The sequence below is a fragment of the Saccoglossus kowalevskii genome, chromosome 16 (genome assembly GCF_978046115.1).
Source record: "Saccoglossus kowalevskii chromosome 16, keSacKowa6.1, whole genome shotgun sequence".
NCBI lineage: Eukaryota > Metazoa > Hemichordata > Enteropneusta > Harrimaniidae > Saccoglossus > Saccoglossus kowalevskii.
In genome coordinates this window covers 8,885,672-8,906,722 of record NC_140656.1, presented here as the reverse complement: position 1 = coordinate 8,906,722, position 21,051 = coordinate 8,885,672, and the positions used below count along the sequence as shown (strand labels likewise).

At 34.2% G+C, this 21,051-nt stretch overlaps 1 protein-coding gene across 2 annotated transcripts in view; it reads left to right on the top strand.

Annotated features, from left to right (window-relative positions):
- LOC100372747 (lissencephaly-1 homolog) overlaps positions 1-20,802 on the top strand; it is a 33,072-nt gene extending 12,270 nt beyond the window's left edge. The window contains exons 3-12 of one of the 2 annotated variants that reach the window (XM_085491733.1): positions 8,121-8,199; positions 8,814-9,095; positions 9,988-10,084; positions 10,958-11,132; positions 12,090-12,186; positions 13,112-13,243; positions 13,545-13,574; positions 14,873-14,971; positions 15,057-15,213; positions 15,756-20,802. In XM_085491733.1, the coding sequence (XP_085347859.1) occupies positions 8,121-8,199; positions 8,814-9,095; positions 9,988-10,084; positions 10,958-11,132; positions 12,090-12,186; positions 13,112-13,243; positions 13,545-13,574; positions 14,873-14,971; positions 15,057-15,213; positions 15,756-15,829 (1,222 nt within the window). In that variant the 3' untranslated portion in view covers positions 15,830-20,802. The remainder of the gene's footprint in view (positions 1-8,120; positions 8,200-8,813; positions 9,096-9,987; positions 10,085-10,957; positions 11,133-12,089; positions 12,187-13,111; positions 13,244-13,544; positions 13,575-14,872; positions 14,972-15,056; positions 15,214-15,755) is intronic. The other variant, XM_085491734.1, reaches the window with a different exon arrangement.
- The last annotated feature ends 249 nt before the right edge of the window (positions 20,803-21,051 follow it).

The window sequence follows — 21,051 nt, the reverse complement described above, 5'->3', positions numbered from 1 at the left end:
TTGCTGGTGAAAAATCTGTCGTGTCAATGTCAAACTTATCACTCCCCGTGCCACTGCACGATTGACGCGTTTTCTTCAGTTTCCTTCTTGCTTTCATAAAACACTTTCTATCTGTATAGGACGGCATATTAACGTATGTGTCGGAAAGGAGGCACACAGCGAGTCTGGGCTTTATCTCACTTTCTTCGGCCATATTTATACTGAACGACCAGATGTCCACAAGACTGCATCTCCCCACAATTTGAATATTTATTGTTATGTAAATAAATATGTTATTTTTTCGAACACAGATTGGTTACAATTTGCATACACATAAAATTGCATATGCTAGCTCAGACGGTGAAATCACGTGGACTTTAATATTTCCCACCAGCTGTCCCGGTCATTTTACGTTGGTGATTGCCGACATTCCAAGCTCAGCCGTTGGAATCCGTTATGCTATTCATTCTAAGTGCCGGGACTATTTGCCAAGCTGGTCAAAATACGTTACTACCGTTATAACCGTGAATCGTGTCGTTCAAATACGGTTGTAATGCTGCAGTTTGCAATGTGGTCAAGGCGGTTTTTTTACGTCGTCGCAAACGTCGCGTTGTGACGGTAAAATAGTGAAATGAGCAGACAAGAGTATAGAATTACATTCTTTATTACTTGGTTAATTTATTTGACTTGGCGTAATCGAAAACAAATTCTCTCCCTCCATAATTTCGCAAGTGTAAAATATCAGGTTCCGTACAACGTATTATAAACGCTTGACCGTCTGAGCAACCTAAATAACAGGCCGTTTTTCAACGACTTAACCAGTTAGCTAGCTGGAGTGGGAAATTCTAGCATACCCATATTGACGGCGGTTTTTCACCGACTTGACCGGAAAAGGGTTAAAGGCCCAATTCACTTGCCCCGGGCAAGTGTGAATTGGAGGTGTGACTATGCTAATGAGTGTTGTTAATCACTTGCATAGCCTATGACGCACTCTGTTTCAGCGGTCCAACATCACGTGACTTTGATTGACAGTAGTTAATTATTCCAGATTAGTAGCGTGTCCCTTTCCTCGGTTCGAGTTTTTGACTTTTATCCGCCAAAATCTCAGCTCGTACACTATTTATTGTCATAAATACTACATACAGTCACTGCTGTGATATTCATAGTCACATGCATCCACTTTGGCACGACATAATCGACCTGTAAGTTCGAGAAAACGCGCTATTACCGGGGCTTGGCTGGAGCTGTTTACTACAGCGTGACAAGCAAGGAAATAATCCCTATTGTTTAGGACCGTATTTATAGTATACCTGGGCCTTTAACTGAAAAATAGGTTTGCACAAGTAGTATTAGAAAATTGAATGACAAAAAAAATATTCACTGGAATTAATTAGCCTTGTAACCTGGGCTACTAGATTAACCCATATAAATAAGGCTTCATGTCTGTATGTGACTACTTTGATTGCTCAGAAATACATGTAGACAGATTGTTGTAGAAATCATCACTGGGTTTTAAGTTAACTGTTTTGTAAAAAAAAATTGTACATTCTAATCTTAATTTGAATATTCATTTGATTTTAATTTATCTGATTTAGAAATAAAACATTGCTAAATAATTATGCTCTATGCAGTGGACTTAGTTGTCAAATGACAAATTATTACTGAATTAACATATGACATGAATATTATTATATAATTTAATTAGAGTATGATGTCATACATTTACTCAGCTTTGTGATTTCAAATTCACCTAACTCCCATTAGTTCTGTTTTATAGCCAGTGACAGAAACATTTTATGCACCTGTTAAAAGCAATTGACCTACTTTCAACCATATCTCATTGCATGGACATGAATACTTTGTGCTCACAATATGTGTTCAGCACTTTATTTGAATATTTAATTGTATTTGCATAATCACTGGTTTACAAGGTGAGGTCACTTTTCACATCCTTTCCCATGAATCAACAGCAGTACGTTTCCTGGCATCATGTGTACATTTATTTTTGTTGGTAATAGGTCTTTCAAAGCTGCGATTTTACAAATTTTTCTCAATTAAAATCATATTGTTGCATTTATTATGAACTCTAAATCGCATGTATTTTTTCAATTGCATTCTTGAAGTGTTCAAGCAAAAAAAGTTTTCCTGTTCCAATAATTTTTTTATTGATATACATTAAAAAATAACTATCAAGAACCACAATTTTATGCGAGATAATATCCCTCCCATGTTGAGCAAATTATTACTTGGGACAGTTGCATTGCTTTTAATCTTCATAAAGATTTTCAATATTATTCTTGCATGTCAACACTTTTCTATAACAGAATTATAGTCTCTAGCCAGTTACAGTCCACACAAGTTCGGTAACATTTATTAAATACTGGAAGAAGTTTATGTTGCTGTCCAATAACTTCTGAGTTTAGGAGACTCGCATTTTCAAAGCAAAAATTGATAAAACTGCTTGGTCATTCGATGTATAATAAGGTTATTACAAGGATACCTCAAAGTATGCACAAAGACAATATAGCGAGAGTATCGACTGACGTGCAGGCGTACTGTCTTCGTGCATATTTCGAGGTATTGTACATCTTTTTCTTGCAAGGATACATCATGGGAATGTCAAAATCCAAAAAGTTTAAGACAGAATCAGCGAACTTCATTGTGTTGAGTCTGGTCAAACCCTGGTGGCAGCCATGTTTGTTTTTATTAGAGGAAGCTTACGTGCGTAATAATTCCTTATTTGGAATTCGCATTTCCTAATATGGTAGGATGAAAATACCCCATAAAAATACCGCAAAATTATGGCATGCTGTAACTTATGGCGTTATGGTGACAGATGTATAACAATATTAGGTATATTGAAGAGCACCATGGCAAACTCATTGGGCATCGAGATGATTGTTGTTGATGCATTCAAGCCCTGCAACACTACAATAATTTCTTAATAAACATGTTTACATTTAAATAGTAATGGCTCATAATAAAGTACTAGCAACCCAGACCTACAAAACTCACCCACACATGTTTTTGTATTTTTGCATTATTGCTGTCAAAATAATACGTTAACTCCACATACAGTGATATTCAAACTTCAAAACAATCCAGTTAATTTGTAAAGTGAACTGTATATCTAGACCAGAGCATGTATTGAAATGTCACGTAGCTTCTTAACAATGGATTATCACCATTCTTTGATGCATGCTGCTAGGTAATAACAAATGCAGGAGTAACTAACGTGCATTTCCTGTGCACACATTGAACAAAATAATCAAATTGTTCAGGGTTGAACCGAGTATTGTTTGTAAAAATAGAAGCGACAGGTTTCTGACATCAGTCAACAAAGCTGCTATAAACCTAATGGTGTGTGGGAGAGAGTAGTAACAATAATGGGTGGGGTTGATTCTATATATGGTGACTTTCAATAAATTGTCAGCAATGTGAGTTTAATTGTATTAAAGATAAAAAAAATATAAAAACTTGTAAATGTAGAAACATCTTCATTGCAATGCTTTATATAATACATGCACCATATTTGCTCAATTAGTGATAAATTTGCAATTTCATTTAGTGCAATACATTCTGAAATTAGGTGCCTTCAAAACACTGAAGTTTTGACCTATGGCAAGTGTAGATTGCAGAATTTTGAAAGTTTTAGATGTCTCATTTATTTCCTTTATTTGGATAAATAATATACTGTGGAATACTTTATTTTCGCTGGAATTAATTTTCGCTGAAAAGGCTTTTTGGGCGTTTTGTATGGAACTTATTTTCACTGATTTTTGATGAATTTAATGTGAAATAAAGGAAAAAAAGTATATTTGCTGGATTTTATTTTCACGGAATCATCCATTCAGCGAAAATAGCGAAAATAAATTCCAAGCGAAAATAATGTATTCTACAGTACATTGATTTATCATTAGTCGTATTGATATGCTAATTTAAATGTACACCTGGTTATGCCAGTACATCTGATATGGCATGCGCTTGTATAAAAGAAACAGGATTCAAATAATTGTTGTCAGTACTCTACAGTCGTGGTCGTGTCTCGTCATTGTGTTGTTGTGTATGCATTGTCTTGTATACTGCAGTATGTACATGTATATCAACTGTTTATTTTAAAAAGTGAGTGAGACTGCATATAAATATGTTTAAAATAGAACTTTTGTCGTTAAAATGTGTGTAGACAATGTATTTAACTTGTAGGTTCAATTGAGTATAGATTTTGGAATTATGGATGTTGCAAAAATATTTTCATACATATACATACTATTTTGCTATAATTCAAGGGCAGATCCAAAATTAACATAATTTATGATCAAAAGCAGTAGATTACAATTTTGTACAAAATTAACATAATTCATGATTAAATATACAAATTTTTTACAAATTTTTGCATGCATGTTCGGTTGAAACAGCTCTGTACTTAATTGTACTGAAGAGGGGATTACTTTTTATTAGTACCTTTCAGGTGTAAAATTTGGGCTTTGACATAACAATCAAACAGTAAGCATTCTTATACCATCATTATGATAACCTAGCAACATGCTATGGTAATACATTCCACATATCCATTAATTGCTCTTAGAGGGCTGTGTTTTGCCAATTTAGACACATTTTGTAAACTATGTAATACTGATTACAAAATAACTTTTGTTGTATCAAATGAACACACACTGGGTAAAATGTCAGGATGCGCATGCTATGCAAACAGAACCTAGACTGCTGGTAAATGAGTTTGTCTCACTCAGTGTGTGTCTGTCTTGTATTTAGGTGATTTATGTCTTTTCTGATTGCAATTCTATTGCCACATGTATTTTTGTGCATGTCGTATAAATTGTGTGATGTCATTGTCATCTGGCTATTTTCTCTTTAATTTTGGTAAAGACCTTAATATATTAAGGACAAATTACAAGTTTCATTGGAGGTGATTGGGTTAATGAGGGATATATTACACTGAATATCAGATCAATTTGTTCAATGCCCTAATTAGGGTACAACCTTTCTTGAGGTCACTGTTTATGCTCTAAGGTCACATGCTGTTTTGAGGTCAAAATAGAAAATGTACTATGAAAGACTAAGTAGGAGTGGTTGTAGTAATCCACAAAGCTGTAGCCATCTGTTGAAAAAAATAACCAGTGTATCCATATATTACATGCTTTGGGCAATTATGACGAATATCATTCACATCTAAATGTAGGATGAAAATACGATAAGCGTGTATATATTTAAAAGATTTGTTTTGTTGCTTGTGAAATTTATGTTTACATGTTTCAGTTCTGAAATAGGAGTGTTCTTTGACATGGCATTTGCTCGATTACCTCCTTTGACCTTTTTCTTTACCAGAATCACACATGGTTGATTGACTCTAGTGTTAGTTCATAAGAAAATTTCCACTTGGTTGTACAATATACATATATCAAGTCTGTAATGACTAGTAGTTTTATGTATCTACTTCTTGTCAAATGTAAATATACTGAGATAGACTTTGTTGAAGCTGATCAGACAAATCCTATAATCTTTTCAAAAAATTAAATCTTGTTGCACACATTTTATTAATGCTGTCTGGTTCTAATCTGTAGTTTACCATGCTCTGTCTTTAGTGATCTACATGTATAATTACCTATACTAAACACTGAATTAGTTTCTTTGTACACGTAGATGATAAAGTGTACGCGCATATATTATTCAAAAATTGAAAAAGTTGACTCAACTGAGTCCTCACTCTTGATTTTTGTCCATCATTTTAAAACCAGTTCATTAGTTCTTGTTTTTAAGGTCCCATCTGTCTGTGTGTGTCTGTTGGATATCATTTCTTGTATATGCCCAGATCAATTTTTTTTTTCAAAGTTGGTACAAAAACAATGCTCAATGGTATTCATATGCTGGTAGCCATTTTTCTCTCAAAAACAACATTTCATTATGTCATCAACCCTGGGCCTCAAGTTCAAATCCTACCTTAGACTGAACGTCAAAAGGGTCCAGTGTTCTCCCCAGACTTCATGTCAAGCATCACGGCCAATTTGCATAACAATGTATCTAATTTGCATAATTTGTATTTGCATAATAATCAGTTTTTCCCAACAAATATTGTCAATCTACAATTAATTAAAGACAAGATATTTTTATATCTGATAAATTTTATATCATTTTACTGCATTGTATTTTTTGTTTTTGTATCAAGTCAAATAAAGTTTGAAATGGAACATCATAAAAGGGAAAAAACAATTGAAAAACTTGTGTTATAGCCAGTCAGTGAATATACTGTTATCCATGGATGTAACTGGTTCATCATTGTATAAGTTTTAGTGCCCATGTCACTGTCAGTTCATATAAACGTCGGGGAAAACATTTTTTGGTTAAATATATAAAGTCGGCAAGATATCGAAATATGTTGAAATTAATAAATCAATAATTAAAAAAAATTCTACAATGGCAGTTCGGTGATTTTTCATTGCAATATACCTTGTGAGTACAACGTTACGATCACCGTAACATTGTCAGCTGACGGCATTGCGTTGGACAGGTATTCACCGCTGCTATTGCGATCATCGGTATCTGACTTTTTGGTGTGAAATACACAAATTGTTTATTAAAACGATTCATTGATGATTATCATAAGCATTACATCAAAATTGCCAACGAGATGTTTTTAAACATCGCGGAAAATCATGCATTCTGCGCCGCCATCTTTGTTGCCTCGATCAGAACCCCTGATAGCCCAGCATGCATCGGTCACAATGTTGCAACGTGCATGATGTCGCCTTAGGGCGGCGTTTTTCTGTACTAAAGTACCCTATGAATGGGGTATTTCCAGAGGTCAGAGTTTGTTTTGTCTCATCCCGTCTCGTCTGCTGTTGAATTATTCATACATTTCTTTCCAATGCGACTTAATTTCACTTGTTCTTTTTTTAATTTTGGAGTAAATAATGTCACCAGCGATTGAGTGATAACAAATCAGAGTGCAGCAAATCGGGGTTGATCTTCCGGACGTACGCCGTGACTTGTTTTGTCACATTGTTGCCGTTGCGTGCAATGGGCAAATTATTGCTATTCTAGTTATTTTTATTTTTATTTGGAGGCTCTGCACCTTTGAAAGACTTCGCAACATATTGCAGACTTCCGTTTTTATCACTGTCTTTGTATGGCTAACAAAAGCGGGATTACCTAAATCGATCAATACATGTTATTGTTTTAAATACGTGCAAGACGAGACTGACACTTGTAAACAAAAATATAAGCATCACGGCTGAGTGACCAAGCGTCACGGACAAAGGGCAAGCATCACGACAGAGTGTCCAAGCGTCACGGTACCGTGTCGCTTCAGAGGCCTGGGGAGAACACTGGGGTCGACCCCCTACCCTGGGTGAGTGTGCCACAGACTCAATAGGAAGGCCAATTCCACTGGCTGAGATTCATTCACTAAGGAATACAACTTTGAGGGAATCTTGGTTAAAGCGCAGTGGTCGTCGCGCTGCGCATGTGTCACAATTTTGTTGATAAACATTGATTTTTCCACAATCCAATGCACTCTTCAAATGTAATTCACAAGTATGAGGTTTGACCTGGGTGCGACTTGCACTGATTACCGCCGATGACTCCTTTGATATCTTCCAATCACAGGAATATATTTTAATGGTAGCAAACTATCGTAGATTTACTATTTAGGTTTCACTAGTTGCCGGAAATGCATTGCTTATTACATTATACATTGTGTACGAAAAACTGTCCTGTAGTTCAAGTATTTGAAAATATTTGTTTCCTATATTAATAGCCATATTCAATGACACTTTCAGTAATCTACAAACATCACAAATTACAATATTTACTGTTATGGGAATAAGCACAAGGTCACTTTACTTTTGCATAGTGTAAGATCACTTGAATTTTACCATTCAGTTTTCTGATTAAAGTAAACATGTAAACAAAAGTTGTAACTATGAATTGATATTTGTTAAATCATTATTTGATGTACATTCATTGTGGAATCAAGCATGGTTTCCTGATTTTAATTGTTTGACTACCAATGTACATGTATCTGCAAAGTTTTCAATCTGGACGCTTCACAATGATTATGTGCAAATGCACAGACGTAGATCTTGGTCAGTAACTCAGATTTGATAACTTTCTGTTTTGTTTTTCAGAAATAAAGCCATAGCAGATTATCTACGGTCCAATGGATATGAAAATGCACTGGCTGAATTCCAGAGAGAGGCTGATATGGTAAGTGTGGTTGTAACCTTGGGTAAATCTTCAGTGTCATGGATAGATGCGTGTGGTGACACAATGAAGCACCCTTATTCCATGGGTATATCTCTGACAGGACAGAGGAATCCATGAAAATATACATTAGTATAGAAGTATAGAAACAAAAGTTGAAAAATATATTTTATAATATTATTTTATAAGTGCATAGACTCATTGTTTAACTTGGAGGTAAATATGCACATGATAAAATAGATTAAGGTATGTTAACTGTTGCAAGGAAGACCAATAGTGCCTTTCAAAACATTTGTGCCTTTCAAAACATTTGTGCCTTTAGTTGTCAGCACAGGCACTTGTAATTATATAAAATGCGCAACACTAGGTTGTTGTAATTGTGAGATACTTTAAGCGAATTTTGCTAGGCTCAGTCGTACTTGCCTTGCCACCATTCAATATTTAATATCAAATAAAATTCAAACTATTACTCTCCAAATGCCTCAGTTTGATACTTTAGTGTAACATTGGTAAATTTTGGCTTCACTATGTGAAATTTTAAATTTTCTATAGTATTGCATTTTGCATTATTCCTGTGCACAAGTCCAGCTAATGTTCTAGTTTGTTTTTATCCACAGCCTGGTGATGTTGAAAAGAAATATTCAGGTCTGTTGGAAAAGAAATGGACCTCAGTTATTAGGCTACAAAAGAAAGTGATGGACTTAGAGTCAAAACTTAGTGAATGTGAAAAAGAAGTTTCTGGTGGCGCACCAACAAGAGATAAACGATCTCCGTCAGAATGGATACCGAGGCCTCCTGAAAAATATTGTCTTACTGGTCATCGTAGTCCAGTTACCAAAGTTTTATTTCATCCAGTTTACAGTGTTATGGTATCCTCATCAGAAGATGCAAGTATTAAGGTGATTGTTTTTCTTCTACTTGAAAGTTGAAGTATGAAGACTGCATTAGAACTGCTAGTTCACATTTTCAATTGCTGAATTTTATTGGTCTTTAATGCTTTACTATTAATAGTAATTTTGAGGAGGCACTCACACTAAAACAAGTATTTTAAAAAAGGTTTTCTAGAGAGCACTTGTGTTACTGCTCAAAGTGTTTTACTGTTGAGGTAAGGATTATATTTGATCTTGATGTATTCAATGATAATTGCCCTCCATCGCTACGCCAGCATTTCCATGGTATGTACATTGCTGTGCTTTCTTGAAATGATGTCTGGCTGAACCTAGACCATAAATCGCATTGAACAATTTCTGTACAGGTGTACAAGCAGTGTCTTTGTTCCTTTTGTTTTCTCTTCAAATACGCCCAATAAACATGTGAGCAGCTCATATACTGACGCACACAAAGACCAGAAATGCTTCTCTGGGATCACCATTGATTTGATTTGATTTGATTTTGTTTGTCATCAGTTCAGAACACTCTGTTGTGATAATTTCATGGGCCTATCTACCATGTTGTAACCGTTAAACATAATACAACCAAAATAAGCTTTTCAACATTTCTACTGGATAAAATCACAATTGTCGTAGTACATTGCAGGCTGTAGAAAATGTATATTACTAATCTGCATGTCTGAATTTGCCATGGCATCCCTGGATATGCTCTGCAGTGAAAATGGCAGACTGCACCTCTTTAGCTACGTTTCAACAACAATAATTTATATCTAATGAACCAAATACTTTTTTCCTACACCTAGACTTACAAATCTATAGTACTTACAGATGACTAATCACAATCATTTCATCATCCATTACCTTGTCAGGTTAGACTTCCTAACTTGTTTCTCAATCACAGGTATGGGACTATGAAACAGGTGATTATGAAAGAACACTTAAAGGACATACGGATTCTGTACAAGATATAGCTTTTGATCATACAGGCAAATTACTAGGTAAGATTCATCTCTTTTGCATATTTCCAAGATGTAGTGGCTGTGTTTTTAAATGTTCTGGTGAAATTGCTTCGTTTAGGGGTACCTGATCATAAAAACTGGTACATGAAAAATGCAAGTCATTCATGAATGGTGCTCACTACTCATGTGTTTATGTGTAGTGTAGTGTAGAACAATGTTTTACGTTCTCTTGTGTTCATTTCTAGTTTGTATTTTGTGAGTTCTTGTTGCAATTTTGACGCATTCAACACAAAATTGATATTTTTTAGCTCCTCCCCCCCCACCATAAAAACAATTTCTGTTAGCCGTGACTCTTTAAAGGCAGTGGTCGTCACGCCACATCCTGTTCGATTTGTGATTCGTACACATGATTAAGGAGTGACACCACTTGCTTCTGAATCCAATGCTGAACAATTAATTTGAAAATAAGTTGTATGTTTAAAAACATGTTCGCTCTTAAAAAATTAAAATGGTGCACAGATAATATGGTGTAGAAATTATTTCCTTCATTCATTCTATATAAGCTGCCAATACAATCCAGAATTTGCTTGAAAAGTGCTTCAGCTATCAATTTTATCATGTGTCTGATTTCCCTACGCCATTAATTCATTGTCTAATATTCTACACTAGAGAATTATACTTCCGCAAGTTATTGAAAAATGTGTAGTGTAGTGTGTAGTGTAGTGTAGTGTAGTGTAGTGTAGTGTAGTGTAGTGTAGTGTAGTGTTGTGTCGTGTCGTGTTGTGTCGTGTAGTAAATTGCAGGGCAGGACAGTATTGTCAAACATTCCTTCTTTATAATGCTATAATACAGTTAATAGTAATAGTTGTAGATGAGCTCTTTCTGACAATACTTGCATCATATTTTTTACAGCATCATGCTCTGCAGATATGACTATAAAACTATGGGATTTCAATGGTTATGAATGTATAAAAACGCTGCATGGTCATGATCATAATGTGTCGTCTATTTGCTTTATGCCAAGTGGTGATTTTATTGTTTCATCATCAAGAGATAAAACAATCAAGATGTGGGAAGTATCAACCGGGTAAATATACTCTTTCCAATATTTGATAGTTTGAAAAGAAGTTAATATGTATTGATTGCTTTTCCCTATTTAAGTATTAAAGTAAGTCTCTGAAGTTTTGGAAAAGCAAGTTAGCAAACTTTCTCACTAATTCGCTACGACTTGTTGATTATGATAACGCAGGTTCACAATTTGAAAACAGTCACTTAATCATTTGAGTGACTGTAATGCAGCTTAGTCCATTCCATTTTAAAAAGAGATACAGTACTTGGCCCTTCTGAAAAGCAATACTGGTGAATGCGACATAAAAATAAATTTATAGTGTTCGAGGGACAAATTGGGGTTGAGTGACATTGCATTGGCTATCCCTGCTCCAAATGGTTGCTCCAAAATGGGTGGTGACCACTTGTCAGCACTGCAAGTCTGCTAGACCATATGCTTAGTCAAAACTGTAGTTGTCATTGAATTAGTGAGCAAGTCTGCTAACTAGTTCCTCCAATACTAAAGCTTACTGAAAAAAATCTTTTATGAATGTTAGTGCTACCATACTTAATGAATATGTGACTTCTATGATAGTATAAAGTTACTACCGTAAAATCTGTATTAGTAGCCGCATCCCTAATAGAAGTCGCCCATTCTTTTAGAATAATTGAGAACCAAAAATTCATCATTTCTCATATGTGTAGGTGCTCTAATAGAAGCCGTATCCAGTCTACTGCATTGTACCATTTTAATAGAAGCCGAGGTTTCTAATACAGATTTTACAGTATAGCTTTGGCACATGCAGTGATCATTACTGCTTCTGTGAAAATATGAGCCAAGAGTTGATTCTGAAAAAGACAGCCTCAAGGAAATGATATAATGCGAGTGACACCAGTGTGCACTTCTCTGATTTCTTTTAAACATCTTAAAATATTTAAGAATGCAGCCTTTATGGTATTCACTGCCTGATTTCTCATTGCATCATTTCTTATAAAGATATTGTGTGAAGACATTTACTGGACACAGGGAATGGGTTAGGTCAGTTAAAGTTAACCAGGACGGCTCACTACTTGCTAGTTGTTCTAATGACCAGGTAAGATATTACTCATTCCAACACACATTATTGTACATTCATTTTGAGATGATAAAATAAATCTGTCAATTGTGTACATTGGTTTCAGTGGCCAATAAATGCTCTTGTACATGTGATTCAGTAGAAATAATTAAAGCGTGGAGTCATCGCCTGCGCATGTGTCAGATGGCCATAGGTGCCATTGTTTACAAACAAGCGTCTACGCATTAGCCTTTGCGTTTTAGCGTGTGCCGTTATCGTCACCTGGGACTCAATTCCTGCGCATACACAGGTGACAACCCTCTCGTTTTAAATCTTATTGCAGCTATATTAGCTATGTTCATCTTTGCAGTGTTATGAATGGATTTCTGAGGTTGCAATAACTCAGGTTTCTATGGTAACGGTGACGCAAATAACCAGCACAGGCACGATATTCATTGTATTCTATGCAAAACACAACTGACAATGTTAACTAGTACATATTAATTACAATGGTTTCAACAGCAGTAGTACAAAGCTTAAGGTCAAGATATTACTAAACTGGTTATAAGTGTCAGATTATGCGGTGAAGTACTTCAAAATTTATTGAACAGCAGTGTTGTTGGTGCAAAGTCCATGTAGGCGTTGAAACGGAGGCAGAGTTGACCATAGAATGGTATAATAACTGCTTGCTTAAGGCACCTTCTTTCAAAAAGGGTCCCCAGGGTTCTATAAGTCAGCTTACCCGATGAGTGTTCCTGTTCAATTGGTGAAGACTTCAGAGTTCGGCACCTGTGTTACCAGAACATTATAATTAGCATGTGTAATGAGTTCATTTTTAGGATCATGACCCTGAACAGCTGGGATCCAACAGCAGTCAGGTTGTAACTGATAGTAATCTTTTGTAAAGGCTTTGCTGTCAATGGAAAAATCTGTTGGGTGTTAATTTATTGTTTTCTTTTTGTAGACTGTTAGAGTTTGGATAGCTGCTAATAAGGAATGTAAATTGGAACTGCGAGAACATGAGCATGTAGTAGAATGTATAGCCTGGGCTCCTGAAACGGCACTTCCCACCATTAATGAAGCATTGGGATCAGAGGTAAGTATCCCCATAACATAGATGGTATTTAGTACTTCCCAGGAGAAGAAAGTACTGTGTAAAAACATATCATTATTATATTGCCTTACGACGGAATGATATTCAAAGTGATTATATTTAATACACTCATTCAGTTTAATTTTGTGTGGCCACATTAAACCAGATTTGATTTTCTAATACAAGCCTGATATATTTCTACACTACACATCTTTATTTTAAATTTCATATTGCGATTATGTTGACAGTTTTGTTTTGTTTATTTTACTTAATGTGTTTTGCTTTTATACATATTATTTCACAGCTTACAAATGATTCATCATCTAAAGACCAGGTATATTTTTTAGTTAAAAACGTTCCCTTTTCTGATACTTAGCTAGCTCAACTAGATAATTACTCTCGTGCATCTTTTCTTATAACTTTCTCTAGTAGATAAATCACTCGCAAGTTTTCACTCCAAATTATATTTATTTTTATTTGGAAATTTTATCAAAAGTAGATTCAATTAGAATGGCAGGCGACTTTTATTGAGATCAACACACTACTGTACTGCTTATTTCTTGTTGTAATATTTAGCATTACATCTGCAGTGCAACAATAGATTAGTAACACATTGACGGTTGTATTGTCAAAATCCCTTAACATGCAACGTACAATCCCATAATGCACAAAGTTTGTATTCCGGGCAATACTAGTACTTTCTTCTACTCCATATGCGTATTCCTACTAGAGAGTGAAAACTTTATTTCAGCTGTATAAATGTAGGTCTGATGATAGCCTCTATCTAACTTTAGACTCAGTTTTTACTGTGTGATAATTCTTTCAAAATCTTTTTCTTGTAAAAGGAAATTCTTAATTTAAAGCGACAATAGCTGGATCTATTTATCTTTTTTATCAGATTGTTATATGTAATAAAATATTTTCCGTGTCATTAGTTTCATTTTGTTATAGTGATTGTCAAAATGAGTGTAATTCATTCAAATCTAGTTTTGCTAAGGAAATCTCAGGGATTACAATATCATAACTTACCGAGTGCAGTGGGTGGAATCATGTCAAATACCTCTTGTTGGTCCTCTTACCAAAAAAAACAATGTTCAAAAAGCTATTGTCACTTTAAATTTGCTCTGTCAGCAAAGAAGGGAAAGAGAATTTAGTCACTGTACTGTCCAAGTTATGAGTTCAATTCTTTATCTTTTTTTATTGGCAATGTAAAAGTATCCTGTTTCATCTATAAAAAAAAAATATATATATATATATATATATATATATATATATATATAAATATATTTCCAATGATTGCTTGTGTTGATTTCTCTACAATAAATTATTTTATGGAAAAGTTTGATCACAGAATTGTAATTGTTTGTAATGCATGTAGCTACAAATAATGTCAATTATCCATATGCAATTACACTGGAGCTGAAGGGAAATTACAAATTCTTTTGAAGTTAACACGAAAATGGGGTGACCTGATCACAAAATTGTTATTTTATCATTTTGATTGATTAATTTTGTTTTTAAATTCATCTTACCTTTATATTTCCTACTCTTATAAACACTGCATGGACTAACCAGATAGCTGTAATATGTGTTCAGTTTTTAACTGTCTTTGTATTACTATTCATTAAACAGACGAAGAAGGGCCGAAACAGTCCGTTTCTAATATCAGGATCTCGTGACAAGACGATTAAATTATGGGATATTGGTGCAGGAGTCTGTGTGATGACATTGGTAGGTTTTAAAACTTGTTATGCCTCTCAGTGCTATTTAATACAATATAGCAAAGACAATTAAACATGATGACTTCTCTTGATAGGTTGGTCATGATAACTGGGTGCGAGGTATATTATTTCATCCTGCTGGCAAGTATATAGTTAGTGCAGCTGATGACAAGACAGTAAGAATATGGGACTACAAGAATAAAAGATGTTCTAAGACATTAGAAGCGCATCAACATTTTGTCACCTCACTTGGTAAGTTTCTTCAACCAAAGTACACTTTAGCAACATTGTAATTTCCTCCAAGCTAACACTGTTAGTGGAATTTCAATGTGGCATTTATACAGATGTGTTACTGACTGCAGTCTAATGCTAGTTGCGTTAATCATTCTGTCAATGGTTTTGCTGCATGGATCATTCGGAGTGATCATCCTAATTATTTTATGTTGACTGTGTTTCCTTGAATCGTGTTATTTGTTGTCTGAGACGTCAGTAGTTGCTTATAATGGTAACTTATTTGCTTTATTAGTAGCTTGTACTTTTACATAAATTAGTCTGTTTTGATGATCAAAATCAGTAATATTTTTATGATTCACTGTACAGAAATGTGATTTTTGGTTTATATGCACTTCTATCGGAGATTCACTTCTAATAGAGCTAATACAAATAATTAATAATTAAAGAAATGTGTCAATTAATTTATGCATAATGATGTCTTTTTTTTGGTGAAATACTGAGCAGTCTACAGCTTGATTGACATGAATATTAAATGCAGGTTTGTTTAATTTTATTCACAGCTTTCCATAAATCATCTCCTTACGTTATCACTGGTAGTGTTGACTTGACCGTTAAAGTCTGGGAGTGTCGTTGATGGCAGTTACCACCCGAATTGCCCCAACTCCAGCAACATGTACCAAAATGTTTGGACCATTACATTACATGATGAAAAAGAACGGAATCTACTATAATACCGATTTATGGCATATCTGTTACTACAATCTCGATATAAAGTCGCTTCTATTACTTGTCTTCGTTTGATATATGTGTATATGCAGTTGATGAAATAATAATTCAAAATATATTGTAACAGAAGTTTTTGCCATGCCATGTTTTGTAAAGCAGTGATGCACATCTGATGAGAGTATAGGCAACTAGGAAAGAAACTAGTCTTTTAGACTTCACACACATAGACGTAGATTGTCGTCTTGCCATTCGTTTGCTAGAATTTTTTTTTTCTTGTGGGAAGCACTTAGTTTTTTGAAGTAAAAATAACATGGGATAGTAAAAAAAAAATGCAGTTAGGGAGTCCGTGACTCCACACGTCTATGAAGATTTGTTTTTAAGTCTTTTGAAGCCTTAACTGCAGCACCATTTGTGATTTATCATCCGTCATATAGGTGTTTAGATTTAATTGATACATCCAGTATTAGAAAAAAACAAATCTTACCGTGATGAGCTACATTTATCACAGCTGTTTCTCAAAGGCTTATTTATTTCTCCTACTTTAGGCAGTCATTTACACTTTCCTACTAACTTAGGGAAGTCATTTACAAAATATTGTGGCTGCATCAGTTTTCCTTTGGAAATAAGTCTTTTTAAAAACAGTTTTCATTTTTGTTCCTTGCTAGTTACTTTCTATACTCTCATCAGTACCAACCCAGTGAGCCCAGTTGTATATCCTGTATCCCATTTTGTGCACAGTAAGTTGATAAATTGAACATATTTATTATTGTTTTGTGTTTGGTTAGAAAGCCAAACCTAAAATACCAAAAAAAAAATAGTAACAAAAATACAGTAGGTGACAAATTAGCCAAACTTTATTGTCAAATATGTTGTATATTACAGTCATGGAGTAATGTAGCTTTTGATTGGCTGTAAGGTGATAGATATGGCCTTTTGATTGGTCATTTGGCAGGATTATCCAATAGTAAAAATCCTTACAAATGTGGTTTTAAAAATGATAATATATAGGCCCTGAACACTCTCACGGAAGGTAGTTTCCTAGCTAAATATTAACTAGTGTATAGGTGCTTTTGAATGTGTAAAATATAATAATTACAAATTTCTTGTGACAATTTCAACAGTGAAGCATGTTGTTTATTGAAAATTATTGAAAGCTTTCTATTTTTCTGGTAGATTTTATGTTAGTCTGAAGTCCAGGTTTGCACCAGTTTCTAAATGAAATCAAATTTCGCTATCTGCCAGTCATTTCTGAATTACTTGTGTACGCTTGTTGGGATCATGGTCACAGTGGGGTCATCGCCTGTGTCTGATGCATGTCTGTTGTAATGTTCTTGTCTCTAGCAGTGCTTTCTCATTGTGCAATGGGATAGGTTTGCTTGAGTAACTTGTATTTATGAAAAAAATCATTAGCTCAATGAAATTATGCTCAATTTGAAATGCAGATGTTTATTTTTTTTGTCCTAAAACATTTAAGTGCACTCGTTACTCAGACTTTGATTACTGTAAATTCATTAATTATTCACAAGGTTTTGTTTTCCCTGATAAGTGAAATCGACTAAATTAAATTCATGTGTAAAATATTAAATAGTGAAATTAAATCCCAGTGAAAATGTTTTTACAGTATCTGCACTGATTTTGAAACAGTTGGTCTTTGAGTAATAACCCATTCTGTGTAACTGAGCAAGTTCACTGGCATGACAGGTGTGTTCTGCTTTTGCATTAATAGTACGCTATTATTCAATTGCCTTTCCTGAAACCACATGTGTGATAGTACACTTGACAGCTTTCAATTTAGATGTAGTGTGAAAAAGAGCTTGTATAATCTCATACACTTCTCCAACTGATTTCAAGTCTTGGTGTTGCAGCTTTAGATTGTACTTCAAGATGTGCAGAGATAGTTTTAAAAGCTACACAAAGTATACTCTAAGGCATAATGTGAATTGACTGATTTTTAACCCATATCTTGTTAGTATTTAGTAATATATATTGCAATTGATGTAGTTGTATAAATGATAAAATGCTTCCAGAAACCTTGACCTTGTAAATTTTTGCTGTACATGTCCTCAGAACGTTCTTTTCAATACCCAGAGTTCATGACCATGACTAGGCTGTCTTGCTGCCAGCCCTGATATTAGAAACAATCATAGTCTGTTCTGTTTGCCATTTGTATATTTTTCATTCAAGTTTTATAAAATAATTTTTTGGTTGATGTAACTTTTTTTTTTAAATGCATATTATTACACCATCAGTGGTGTTTGGCACTTTACTTTTTATGTTTTGTTCTGTTTACTTTCTGCTTTTTGCGACTGGCTACATTAGAGCAGGGATTATGAATTACATTCCCAGCATTATTGAATTATCAGTGTACACTCTTATCTTGGTATTTTTGTAGAAATTAATGTTTTGCACAAATTTCTGCTCAAAACAGGACAGGGCTTTTTCTGAGGCTTGTTTTACATACATTATTTGGTGCTAATATTCTTGTTTAATTATGTTCTCTAAATATTTCCTAAGTCCTTTTCCTTAGCTTAAAACCTATTCCAACATATCAGTCTTTTGTCTTGATAAATTGTGCTTGTATTTTAGATGTTCCTATGTCACTCTGAAGCACACCATTTGAGCCGCATACACAGACAGCCACATTACTTTTCCTCTCCAAAAACACAATATTTATATCCTCAGAATTCACCATTTGACTAAATTTACATATTTTCAGTCTTTTGTAAACTCATTACTTTGACCTTTTTAGTTATGACAAATAAAGTCTGAATGAACATGGACAAAAATATTAAAACTTGGCGAGTTGTAAGTTAAATCAGAGAATTCACTACTCTTTATGGTCAATCTACTATAAAATTATGAAAAGAGTGCACTGATAATTCAATTTCTGGATTCACCTCTTTCTTTCTGCTTACATTGAATATTACAATCCCTGCTGGAAGAAAACATAATCTAAATAACTAACTGTAAATATTTGATTTATTTTTCAAAGCTTGATATCTGTCCCATTCAATATTGTGTACTGATTCTTGTATATCATTTCCTGTAGCTAATCCATGTAATATTTGGGGTTATATTTTATCTCACTATTTCTGTCATCTTGTACACCTGTGAACACCACTGTTTGGATGTAAAACAAAACCGGTTCTCAATTTGACACGCATGTCAAATATTCACACACTAGTTCTACCTATTTACTCATTTTCTGGCAATCAAAGTGTAAATAAAATTCCCAAACATTGAGAAAAGAAAGTTTTGAAAAGTTACTATTCAGCATAGAATTTGCACCTAGTTCGAATGTTCAGATTCTGTTCAACAGTCCGAGTTGCCAGTCAAATAGTTTTAGATTTACGTATCTTCATTTTATCCGTTATGTGGTATTTACAACTCTCTTATCACATTTTCTTCTTAATGCATTCATCCAGCACCAAAGGACGACAAATCATCCTTCATGTATGAAGATCTCATTTTAATTGTACACTGTATTTAAAAACAAAACTAAGAATATTGTAGGTCATGTGTAATCCCTGCAGCTTTTGACATCTTTTGGGATAAAATCTTGTAGTACAAGTTTACCTGATCACATGTGCTACAAATTGTTCATTTTTATTACACTGAAACATGTTGTAGCTGTTATAGATATTGATAAAATAAGTCTTGAGCACATACTTTGTAAACTAGTTTTAGTTTGAAAACCAATAGACCTAATGTGAAAATGATCTCCAAGATATCTAGAGCCATATGACTTGTGTTTACCACTCAAATAGTGTTCCATTTTCTCTAGTCGTTTACATCCACTCAGTGAACACGATGGCAAGAACAGTGGATACAATGACGTAAAAATAATGAAGCACAAGATCAGAGTGGTCGTTTGGGTCTAGGGTCTGTTGCTCAATTTTCATTAGTCTATAATTTAGATGTGCTGTCTACAATATAAATATCACAGTGCAGTAGTAAAGTTACACTAAACAAAGCTGTACTGTTTCTTGTTTGTATATTGTCAAAAGCACTGTTGGTATGAATGATAATTTGTGATTGTCATTTACAGAATTGCCATCTTGCCATATTGCATCCTCTTCAGACTCTGATATCAAAGCTTTTCATCACTGCATGCTTTGCGCAAATTTACTGAATAAAAAAAAACCCTTACCAAAGATCAAATGCTGGTTATTTTTTTCCTTGGTTAAAAGTTTCCCTTTGATAGCGACAGCCAGCAGTTTTTTTTTTGACTGTTCAGGTAATTCTCACATCATTTTTGCATACAAACTTTCATTAATTGATATGTAAAAAGTACCAGTTGAAGGAGGCTTCTACAACTTTTGAGTATTTTAATATGAAAACCAATCCTAGAAGTGAGCTATTTGGACATTGCTCTAGTGAAAATCGGCTGTGGTTAGGTTCAGTAAACATTAACTTGTTTCTATCTTTTGCTTTCAGAATAAGTTGAATTGGTTTTATTCAAACACGTTTCACATAATGAAAACTGGTTCCCTTATCTGTCATAGCTGTATAAACACATGGTTTTATTTATATTGGTCCTTCCTGACACTTGACTTGTTACTTAATTATCACAATATTCATTATCATTTTTCTAATTTACTTTATGCAACTATTAATTTGAATGATCTTAAAGAATGTATATTGAAATGTGTACATTTTTTAGTTTTTGAACAGAAGGCATTTTCTGCAAGTTCCAAGGTTAGAATGTAAAAAAAAAAAACTAAGCCAGGAGTCTGTCCAATTCTGTGTTTGTTTTTTTCATGCTGTGTAACTTGTAATTATTGCTTAGCCCTGTCTGTAGTAAGTATTAAAAAAATAAATGGGATTTTTCATGATGGTTGTTGCTTGATGCAATTATACTGGATATTGTATTACAACTGATTGGATGTCTCGCATTTCTGAATTTCTTGGTTGCTGGAAAGTGACCTGCTTGCAATGCAGAATGGTAAAAATTCATGAGTAGTTTTCAGTTCTTTGCTGTGCTGAAATTGCTTACACTTTATATGAATATACCATTTGTGTATAACACAACACTTTTCTCTGACTTGTATGCTGTGAAAGCTATATTTTTGATCTCTTATCACTTTCCCCAACTTTGAAAGTTCGTCAGTATTCTGGATGAAACTTGTT